A 12,103-nucleotide genomic window follows, 5' to 3' on the forward strand; every position below is an offset into this window, starting at 1 on the left:
ACTGTTTTACTTAAAATTCTAAAATGAAGACCATTTATTTAACTTAGAAAATTGATAACTGTTGTGGTGCAAGTATATGCGTTTTGGTTTGATTGTTGTTGTTTTTTTGTTTGTTTTTTTTGTATGGTAAAGTTACTCGCGCATGTTCTTTTTTATTGAAGAACTATTAAAGGTAAAGGTAACAGATACACAACGTTATCATGATGTGAGGTTTTGTTTGAATTTTTCTCTTTTTTATTGCATCGCGTGACAATCTTAAAAACCCCAGACACTTCCTCAATTGGCAATATTATAATCTAAGAGAGAGAGAGAGAGAGAGAGAGAGAGAGAGAGAGAGAGAGAGAGAGAGAGAGAGAGAAAGAGAGAGGGAGAGGGAGAGAGAGAGAGATGCTTATGATGGTGATAATGATGATGATAGTTATGATAAAACTAATGATGATGGGTCTGAAAAATAGTTACATGTTGTTATCCACTTTGGTGGTTAAATATTCAACGAGGAAAAACAATGCAAGCATTAACAAGTTATGATATCATGTACATGGTGTTAATATTTTATATGTATATGTAATTGAATCAACAGGAAGAATCACACAAAACGTTTTCGTTTGGTATTTATTTCTATTTAATCAGGAATGTTAAGATTATTAAAGAACGGAAACGTCCTCAATATGCAACGTTTTTATCTTGTCGATGATCACGTTCAATTCATTTAATAAAAAGGAACTGATATTCATCAATGTCGATGTCTCTATTAAACGAATCTTCTATGAGCATTTCGTGATGGACGCCTTTTGTTAGAAAAAAACGAAATTTCTCATTTTATGAAAAACACGGAAATTGTTATTGTAACTGAGGGAAAGGAACTCAAAAGACGTCGTGGGAAATTTGACAAAATTGTTTTTTATTCACTGTGATTACCTTGGAAAACCAATGACAATAATGAATGAATGAACAGTTCCTTACCTACAAATATGTAACATTTATTTTATTAGAGTAGTTTTAGAAAAATAAATTTGATAAGACCTATTTCAAATTGTAATTTATTGTCAGCTATAGCTTTCAATAAATTCATTTGCATTAAAATCAATTTATCATAGTATAATGAATGTTGGAAACAAATATTGCTAGCTATAACCTGCCCAAGAACAGTGAATCATTCTTTGTATGTTGAACCTGATTTACTTGTTTTGGTTTTTGTTTTTTTTAACTAAAAAAAAACACCAGCAGGATATATTAAAGAAGTGCAACTGGAGAGAAATCTAAACTGAAAAAAATATTGTATGCATATAGCCGCAAAGCTAAAGTTAAAAAATCGGCCTGATATGCGAATTCCTCTGCCATTTTACTACTTATGAGATCACATAGCTTGCTTTATACTTTCTTTTAAACATGATTACCGACCATTTTAAATTTGCGAGAATTGGCATTATTACATGTTTATTCACAACAATACTTCGCTCTACATGGATGATGTTATCAAAAAGAATTTTAAAGGCACATTAAATGCTTAAAAAATATTTGATATCTAATAATGTATCAAACATTAAAGGAAAATAGGTTTACGAGCCTAAAGGTGCGGTCACACGATGCATTTTTTCATTAAATGTTCAACCGATTTGCTCAAGTAAGTCAATTAGGTGGTCACATGATACAATTTAACAATTGAATTTTAATATAATTTCAAAAAACCTATTCAATATTATTATTGAACGAGAAAAAGGCATGATAATGATGTCACGAGTCATACCTGGTCCCGCAATAGCCAACTTTCATCAAGTTAATACTCAACCTAAAGCTGGGTGTTGACCTCAAATTTATGCACTTTTATTTAAAGGGTTTTAGTTGAGGAATTAGTTGAGAGATTTATTTAACAATGACCTGGATACGAATAGGTCAGACCATAATTTGAGATTAAGCCTATAAACAAAATTTTGAATTGAAAGTAGAAGAAAAGACGTCTTTGGTGTTTTCAAAAAAAATAATCAGAAAGCAAATTTAATCAAACCACGATCACGGGCATGCTTGTTTATACAAAAAAACTATTTAAAAAAGGAGGGAAACATCGACCCACACTTCTGCCATATTATGCGATGTTTTAGAATTTCTTTCAACAAAGGAATATGTGCGTTGAATCATTCGAAACATTCTCATATCCTATGCATACTGTTGTTTAATTTGGAAAATGTACACAATGTATATGTATTTTAATATAAAATGTAAAGAAGTAATAGTACAGTACACTACAGTATGGTAAATATGATATCTAATTGCATTATCTAGTGAAAAATGTCATTCTGATACGAACGCCAAGTGAATTAAGATCCACCAAAGCCTGTCTACAACAGCACTTTTTCGTTGCTTTTTTACGGGGTAGTTTATAAAAAATGAAGTGTATTTTCAATAGATTTCACAACAATTGCTGCATATTGACAATTGATTCAACATACATTATTTTCAGATATGATGAAATATCAAATGCAGTATATGTGTCCCTTGAAAAAACGGATTGTATTCATTTACAAAGCTTGTTCATTTTTATCATTATAACAAAGAAAATACTCAAAAATGCAAAACTGTATATTTATTGTATGGCGTTACACATATGTTAATACCAAAAAGCATATGGATACACAATGAAATAAAGCAATAATGTTAAATGTTTCTTTTTCTATCAAAACTTTTATCATGATTCACTTTAATCTTGAAATGATGTTAGTGTATTGCTTGAATACCTATCATTGTTATTCCAAAATGAACCAAAAACAAGTTAAGATAGTCATTGGATATAAGCTTTTCGTTATATTTGTACATGTAGACCTACGGAAAACGCTAAATAAGAAATTGGTAAATTCATTTAAAATTGCCATCTATTTTGGCATTCAGCTGGAAAAGAGTACATAAATGTATATGTACATTGCATAACTGTTACAATAAATGTACACTGTTGATAAGCTCGAAAGTTTAATTAAAGAGGATATATTACTGCTGAAAGCTTTTGTAATGAGAATATCAGTATGTAATATAAAAATATTTTCAGATATTGTTCAAGAAATTGATGACATTTTTAAAAATCTATTTCATTGTCATACTATAAATTGTCACTGTTGCAGTCAATTAGTGTGGATTCTGCAGAACAGTATATATGTTCTGGAGGGGTATTCCTTGGTCGTACACGTTTGCCGTATTCTGAATTTGTGGGGTTTGGGGGCGCTGTGAGGAAATTTTACGCAACTTGATAAACAGGACGATGCTATACACCCAGCTAAATGTAGCGAACAGCATTCCAGCAGCACCCAGCAATATCGAGTAAGGTAAATCCATCCCTATGTTGTTTTTACCAAGCAACAGCTGAAGAATCTTTAAGGCGGATGAAATGCTTGCATTTGCTTCAGCGGTTCGGCCAATCAAAATTCCAGATGGTAACCCTATAATGAAAGAATGCTAATAAAACATGTTTATCTTAAAGTATAATTTATTGATATCGAAAGATTTTGCTTTTAATGTGCCTTATGGTTACTGGTTAGTTCATAACAAAATAAAACAATTTAAAAGGAGATAAACAAGATTTGAGATTAATATTTTTGATTGATTTCCATGTTTAATAACTATATTGGCTATATATATTCTATATGGCTTATATAATTTAGGTATAATCTATGCTTCGTTAAAATTTGAATGTCAAATATCGAGTTATAAGCGAAGTACTATATCTTATTTTTACTGTATCTCTATTTGTAAACAAAGCTTTGGTTTTGCTGTTTACAAATATGTTGTTTCGGTAGTTTTAATCAAACTGTGCTTTCTTTTGTTGATAGTATTATCTATAAACATATTGATTTATTTTTTCTAGCTTACATTTTTTAGCTTATCTTGTTTAAGATATGGTGATTTACTTACAATGCATTTTTTTCAAAAGAAAACAAGGACACCAGCTAGGTTCACATAACAATAAATTCTTAAGTCTATGTCTCTCTTGTAACTTGACTTAATTCTAACATTCAAATTTTGTTTATTAATTTAAAAAAAAACAATAGAACAATTATATGCAAAAAAACTGAAAATTTACATTTTGAAAATGTTGATCTTAAATCGTGGTTACATGTAAATCACTTCAAAAATGAAATTGATGTTTTATTTTAATCAGTGCATCAAAAACATTGACCGAAAATACGTGTAGCATTCTATAAATAGTGATTGAATCGGTGCAGTAGACAAAAGTACCTCCGGCTAAAATTTCGTTGTAATCAAAAAAATAGTTTGACCAATCATTTCAATATTCTTAATACAAGTATTACAATTGATAAATAGCAGCGGTATTAAAGTAAGGAGGAGGTGGCTGGGTAGAAAAAAAAAGAAAACTTTAAAACTGAACTTTATTTATTTTACAACGATTGATAAGCAAGTTCTACAACTTATATTAATATCTCTCGTTGGCACGGATGTTAGCGCGAGGGGGTCATTGGTGTTGGAAGAAGCCGGAGTACCCGGAGAGAACCCACGTATCCATGATAACTTTACTTGCCGTGTATTCAAACATTAATATGAGAAAAACTAGGGTCAATGATACATTTTAATAAGTTTGGTTTACCAGCTAGAGGAAGGATGATGACTACAGCTAGATATCTTTTCGATGTGGGTTTGTATGGAGTCAGCAGGATAAGGCATAGAGCAACCAATATCGCAGTTAACACGCTCTCTATTTTCATCTCCAGCGTTGACGCTTAAAATAAACCAAAAATATTTGGATTCAATAAACTCATTTAGTTTTTTTTTGGGGGGGGGGAGGGGGGAGGATCTACTTACCCATTTGTCCCGAGTTTGAATACAACAGAGGGTTTTGTATTTATAAAAAGCGATGGACGTTTAGATATTGAACTTGTTTTGTTAATTTCAAGTTAAAGGCATTAAAGAATTGTAGTTCTTAAAGGAATATAGCAGTTTGAACTTGTGTGCGACATTTTTCTAAAAGGCATGGAGGACCTATAATATAGTCCATAAACTCGATGTCCAAAGATAAAGAAACAATCGTTGAAAAAATACAATTCATTAACGCCTTTAAAAGTTTCTTCTAAAAAACATACAGAAAGTCGAATGAGAGTGTAGAAATGGTTGAAGAGTTAAAAAATACCACTGGAAACAGCTTTAAAGATCAAACATGATGGAAATTATTTTAGACATCATGAAAAAAAAATCAGCTACGTCAAGATCATAATATCTCTAGCCCCTGAATTATAATTTATCATAGACGTTACTTAAAAGTTGTATCATCAATTACAAATATGACTCAAAATGGAATGAAGGAATGTGTCCTTTTTTTTCTGATCCAACCTACATATTTATATAAAAACCATTTTACGAAATCAATATATTTAATAACGATACGATTAGTTTTAAATTAGTTTTAATTTGGAAAATGACTTTCAGTGATAATTTATTATCCTGAAATAGGGGTGTAAGCAACAAGAAAAATTTGTTACGCAGGTGCGTTGATTTTCCTGTCTTAAGGTTTTCCAGCAGGTGAGTGGAATAACTCGTGCAGATATCAGCTATACAGGTGTTGATGCGAAAAATGCCCCATTTTTCACTTATTGTAAGCTTGAAACACAAAAACAATATGTTCAATCATATATGTAACAAATTTTACACAATTTACATGTTAATTAAAAATTTAAAAACAGATATATTCTAATGAAGCTGTCTCTATACAATTAGTTATCTTGATGGTATATTTTTTTTACGTGTACTATCATTACTCAGCCACAAAAGTATCTTCACCTTATTTGTATCTTGACTAAATTATGTATGTCACAAAGTGTGTTTCATATTTCTATGTATACGTTTATCCATATCTGTTCGAATGAATATTCTTTCCATTTTTCGATTGCATTTTGTATGAATATTTTTTTTGGTTTTTGTCTTGGTTTTTTTGTTTAATTTTGTTTTTGTTTTTTGGGGTTTTTTTGTGTTTGTTTTTTTTTTGTATTTTGCAGGGTTTTGGGGTTTTTTTGGCACTTGTGAAACTGCATTGAGAAACAGAAAAACACATCGTTACAATGGCATTAATATGGCAGATAACTGAACGAGCATTTATACATGTACAAAAAATACATCACTGAATAGGCTAAAAGCTTTGTTTGTTCCGTATAAAACAGTTTTTTACGTTGCCATATGACACACGTGCAGATCAAAATAATTCGATTGGCGTGTCTTTACAATTTTCAACGAATAACATATATTAAACGACATGTTTTAACCATGAGTTTTCAATTTTGAACTTATACAAAAAGAACTAAAACATTTGGAATGAATATACAAATGTAAAGTCTAAGTTTGATTTAATCGAAGAAAGTAATAATTAAGAGTAAACTATCCCAATTTATGTTAAATTGTATAATACAGGGAAACATTTTTTACTTTAAAATGCTTAAATATCAGTATATTTTTCATGACTCTTACTTATTTCATTGTTTAACCAAATATTAATCAAATGGTATTATGCGTAAAATTATTTATTGCCAGTCTCAGGAATAACATTGATGTTGTTCTATGGGTTTTAAAATAGCAATTTTGTTTAAGTTACAAACAGCATAGTTTACCGAATAAATACAATGAGAATGAATATGCAGTAAAAGAAATAAAAAATGATAATTATTATAATCTAGTTCAAAACAATTCTACCGATTCATATTGTCATAAAAATGTTATCATACTTTGGTCAATCTAGTTGATATCCCTGTGACTCCAGGAAAGAGTGTCTAAAAAGAGTGATACATAAGTTAAATGTTTATCAAAATAGTTTACGATATTAGATCAACCTGTTAGAAAAACTACCTACAGAAGTAATTACAGTTTATATCTTTTGCCATGCCCAAAACATATTTAATCATTTAACGATTCTTTTATTTTATCTTTTTATTTACCAATCAGCATTTAGTTACATTGAAAACCAATACAAGAGAATGCTCATGAAGTTTTGTGGTGGCGTATGATTGTACGAGGGTCAATCAAAAAATACGAAGACAATGTGGCTGTCTATCTTATATTTTTCATGAAAGTCATACTTAACAGATAAATCTGTGCATCAACACTTATGTTATTGATATGCGAAGTTTTAGTCCATCTGATGAAACGATATTTTTGTTACCCCTTTTCAAAAGCAACATGTTTTGTCAGCACGGCGCACGGTAACGCTCAAAACATAACATCAAGATTAAACACGCACATTTTATAGATATACCCCATCTTTATATCATGCTTAGTCTCCTGTGTCTTTCTCCTTACAATTTAAAATGGCACTGAACCACTTGACATCTTATTTGCACACACTTGTTCGAGAATCATAAGTTAGTTCTTCAAAGTTTTCAGTTTTTAACCGTGTATCTCGTAGTTTACAGTAAAGATAACCCTGAACATAGGTTGACGTTACTTATTTTTTTACCAAATATTCTACTCTCTTTCGGGCTGTTTTATATTCAAAATACAATAACCACCATCCCACAAAATTTATAACAGTGAAACACAAACTTGCAAATAATTATTGACTTATTTTTTGCACCATTGAACATTTTCACAGCTTGTTTCGACCTTTTCCTGAGTTTAATCAATTTTGTTTGTACCTCTCGTTGCGCTGTGACGTTCATGGCCAGCGACGTCAATATTTTTAGTCAATTCTAAAGAGGACTATCTGTCTTTAGTTACAAAAATCTGTTCGACAAAACAATATATCCTGTCATTATTTGGAACATAGAATACCATGACTATACTTAATTTTAGGTTTCAATATTATTTGGTTTTAAGCCCAATTTATAGAGATATTACTTTCAACATTATATGGTTTATTGTTGACATAACACAAATTTTGACTGTGCGTCGTGACCTCATTTTTGCAGGATAAGATTTTACTTTTTTTCTTGTAAATTGTTTGAAACTCTTGCTAAATTATGTCTACTAAATTTAGTAATGATATGACGTTAAGTAACATAGCTATGACAAAAGTCTTCGTATTTTTGATTGACCGTCGTATCTTCTTAAAAAATGTCCATGCATGCATGCTCTGATCATATATAAATTTCTCCTATCAAATTAACCAGTTTACCTTTAAAGATGAGCTGTCTAGCGTTATATGAAACAAAAACCACCCTGGCGTTGCCATTGCAGAAACCCAAAACCCAATTCCAATGGCCACAAATACAAAACACAAAATTTCTCCACTTTTTGTTGCCATTCCTTGTGTCGGACGTCGTTCTAAAATTATGGTTCACATTACATTGTTTGTGTAACATGCTTCTCTTGAGTGAAATCCAAACCAAACGTAAAATACATGAATGTAAAACACATTGTAACCTCTCCATCTCTCTCTCATTCTCTATCTCTCTCTCACTGAAATTTAAAACTTCTCACTTGTAACCGTGTTTACAAATGTCAATGAAAATCTGAATGTTATAACAAATGCACAAAGCTTCCTTGCAGATTCATCTTGAATCATATAACAGGTAAACGTAACGTCAACTATATCATAGTTTCTATTTTAAATCAGGCATAAATTCACAATGCAAGAATGCTTAACTGTTTTTTCTAAGGTTACCTTTTGATCATGAGAGATTTGGAGAGAAGCCTTTATGTATGACCTAAATACGGAGGCAAATTTTTGAAAACCAGAAAACTATTTCCAAATTGAGCCTTTAGATCTTTGAAAGGCAATTCACTAAATATCAACATTACTTCAAACTAAAAACGTAAGATCTCTTTTGGGTTATTTGAATAATGAAGACTAGTGTCTATCAATAAATTGGTCATTGTTTATTTTCTAGTTCTGGATTTTTTTTTTTGGGGGGGGGGGGGGGTCTTTTTTTGCGCTCATGGAATGTAAACGTGGTCTTTTTAAACCAAAACAATAAAAACCCAGGATAATTTAAAAATTGCATAACGAATTGAGAAATTGGTAAAAAAATATCAAATTCAACTTTTCAAGTTTACCGAATGTATACTATTTGATTTGTGAAAATTAAAGTTATGAAACATCTCCAATAAAAAAACCCAAACATTTTCATTAAAACTTAACGGTAGCGATTCGCATACGTTATTTTAATGATAAACGTTAAGCCATAAAAAATATTTTGAAAACAAACTAAAACAGTAAAACAGTCTACAGAGGTTATGTATGACCACATTCTAAGCCAAAGAAAACTGTATCGGTATTCTTTTTTTATATCATTCTCTTTTTATATTTTTTTTTACTTGTAATGCAAAACAGCAATGTCTTATTTACTTTCTCTATCAAAATAAGAAGAAAGTACATACCCAATGCACAAGCTTCTTCAAGTTTGATTCTTGTTTTATCATTAAATAAAAAATATGGAATTTAGAGCAAAAAAGTATGAAAAGTTCATATTTCTATGGAAACTCATATTTGAATTCTTCTTTTTAACCATCTATACATCCATTTTTTCCATTAGTTAAGGAAGAAAAACTTTGATTTATAAAATATGTACAAAATGACTATATATGTCGGGTTCATTTAAAACACGTTTAACATGAATGAAAAGCCATAATCCTTGAACTATACAATGATTTTTTTCTAGACTTCGAATTATTGCCTTTGAATTTTTTTTTTTGGCAAATGTTGCAATATTTAAGCCCTTATGAACCATCAAATAAACAACGTTTAATGTTTAAGAATATAAACATTACACATTCAAGTATTTCAGGTGCGCTTTTTGAGACCCTTAAAATGTAAAAATTCATATCTCTCTCTCTCTCTCTCTCTCTCTCTCTCTCTCTCTCTCTCTAACATAATTACATGGACATGCTATGATTTTTGCAGAATCTTGTTCCCATACATCTAATGATACCCCTATCGTTTCTGGTGGATTTTAAAAGGAAATCCCCTTGAACACCACGCTTTCCCCCACATAAATGCCCCCATTTTTAAACCCATTAAGTCGATGTATAATGTTTCATTACGAAGCTTCATTTTAAGTCATATTTTATTTCGAACATTTAACAACGCAGTTATCCTAAAAGTGAATAGGCAGACTGTGTGTTATCTAAAAGGTAAACACAATATATATATACATGGTAGATTATTGAGGTTTATCTTAATTAAACGAACTAATCCCGAGAGTCAGGATTTAGAAGTCCATTACAGAGAAAAATGGGAGAAAAAATAAATAAAATCGCTTTTATATATGGAAAAGAGACTTTGAAGATACTCAAAAGCCTAAGTTTGGTTGTACCCTTAAAACGAACACGGGAGGGGGTATTAAGGGGTAACACGTTTGTTTAAGAAACAAATATACATACAAGGCACTAAAAAATAATGGAAATTTGAAAATGTATGAAAAGAGAAGCTTCAAAAGAAATCTGTTGTTTTCGCTCTTTCTTCTAGTATGCTAGTACGCAATCATAGATGCATTGAATTAAACTTAAAAATGATGAACGAAGTTTGTTAACAAACGACAAAAAGAGGTACCGCGCTATTTCGCCTCATATCAATATTCACCCACGATGTATAGGCGGCCATGATTGTATTACGATTATGACATCGCTTTATATAAAGGTTATAATGAATTTGCAAATCAAAACTAAAACTGTGTGTATTTTGATCACTAATATATCTTACGTTTGTTTACGTTTTTGTTGTGAATAGAAGTTAATACAAGTTTTACTCAGTAATGAATACATTTTATAAAAAAAAAAAAAAATTGCAAGATTTTCTTCTTAATTTTGTTGATCAATATTTTTATCAAAACAGCTGACAGAAACATAGTTGTCGTAAAGTTTTTATTAGGAAGTTTATTAAAATCTTGTAAGTGAAAAGCCTAAAAAGTTTTTAATTACGAAAATTCAATTGATCTAAATATGAAACCGTTTAAAAGTTGTTATAACTGATAAAGGCACTTTATAAGAGGCATTTATTTGGTAGTACATGCAGCTGTAAAATCAGTTAGAACAAACACATCATAAATGCTTCATTTTTCTAAAATCATAAGAATATTAAAGCTAATATGCATGCTTTCGTAAGAATTAGTGAGGAAGTAAATAAAGCTGCCTGAAACACATTCAGAACTCCATCCCTTGAGGGGCACTAATATAGCACTGTGTTAAGGTGGTTTAACGAGGCCGGGTCTAATTTTTTTCTGCCCTAGATTTTTGAATGAATTTTTTGAGAAGAATTTCTACTGATATAATTATTATTTTAAGATAAAAAAAAATAAGACATTTACCACACCGTTTGGTTAAGGGGCCATTTCAAAGTTTGTTAATTTTTAACAGAGGACCCTATGGGATTTTGCTTGAAATGTACCAATTTTGCACATTTTTTAAACTTCCGCCCTAGGGATTTCTTTTTCTGTTCTACATATTAAAGTTATTGCTAAAAGGCATCAAATGGTCAAATAAAAAAACCTTTTACCTCCTGGTTTGTTCCAGGGGTCTTATCAAAGTTATTTTGTGTATGCCCAATTTCCCAGTTTGCCAGATAATGACTATTTTTTATTCGACAAAGACGGAAGTGGTGATCTTTATTGTATTACTAAATCATTAAGACATATTTAAATACAGTAAAACACGCTTATAACGAAGTCCCAGGGACGGACAATTTAACTTCGTTATAAGCGTAATTCGTTATATCCGTCAAGTTTACAACATGAAATAGAGACTTGGGGAATGAAATTCACTTCGCTGTAAGCGTCAACTCATTATAAGCGTGTTCGCTATAACCGTGTTTTACTGTAATAAATAAATATATAACATCATAAATTAAGGGTCATTAATATAAAATACATGGTTAATGTCTTGAAATAAACGAATTAAGCAATATTTAGGCGGGTTAAGAACACGTGACAAAGGGCTAGGCTTGCTGAACCCTCTTCACGTTTTCGACCCGAGCCCAAATATAGCTTATACTTTGAGATATTAATGTTTATTCCACAATATAATATCAATTTTACGCATCAAGCGAGCTATTTTCAACAAATTTCGCTGAATATCTGCAGTTGAAACTATTACGCCATGGCGTCAACAAAGCAAAAAGATGACGTCACAATACAAATGATATGCTGCGCAAAAGCGTGCGTACTCGTTCTGTACTCGGCCTCGTTAA

General features: G+C 30.8%; 1 protein-coding gene across 1 annotated transcript; it reads right to left on the reverse strand.

Annotated features, from left to right (window-relative positions):
- Positions 1–2,566: 2,566 nt before the first annotated feature.
- Positions 2,567–9,393, reverse strand: LOC128162067 (uncharacterized). The gene is made up of 6 exons (XM_052825254.1): positions 9,301–9,393; positions 8,096–8,244; positions 6,711–6,755; positions 5,478–5,595; positions 4,589–4,720; positions 2,567–3,425 (listed from the first exon to the last, which is right to left on the reverse strand). The coding sequence occupies exons 2-6, from the start codon at positions 8,222–8,224 to the stop codon at positions 3,115–3,117; spliced, it is 735 nt and encodes a 244-aa protein (XP_052681214.1). The 5' UTR covers positions 8,225–8,244; positions 9,301–9,393; the 3' UTR covers positions 2,567–3,114.
- Between the last annotated feature and the right edge of the window lie 2,710 nt (positions 9,394–12,103).

Source organism: Crassostrea angulata, chromosome 9 (assembly GCF_025612915.1).
Source record: "Crassostrea angulata isolate pt1a10 chromosome 9, ASM2561291v2, whole genome shotgun sequence".
NCBI lineage: Eukaryota > Metazoa > Mollusca > Bivalvia > Ostreida > Ostreidae > Magallana > Magallana angulata.

What these genes read in the sequence shown, in the direction of transcription:
- LOC128162067 (XM_052825254.1), bottom strand. Translation starts at nt 8,224, where the DNA reads ATGGCAACAAAAAGTGGAGAAATTTTGTGTTTTGTATTTGTGGCCATT. An exon ending in TAGACAGCTCATCTTTAAAG is followed by an intron (nt 6,756 to 8,095) that starts GTAAACTGGTTA and finishes CACTCTTTTTAG; the next exon opens with ACACTCTTTCCTGGAGTCAC. An exon ending in TATCAACTAGATTGACCAAA is followed by an intron (nt 5,596 to 6,710) that starts GTATGATAACAT and finishes TTGTGTTTCAAG; the next exon opens with CTTACAATAAGTGAAAAATG.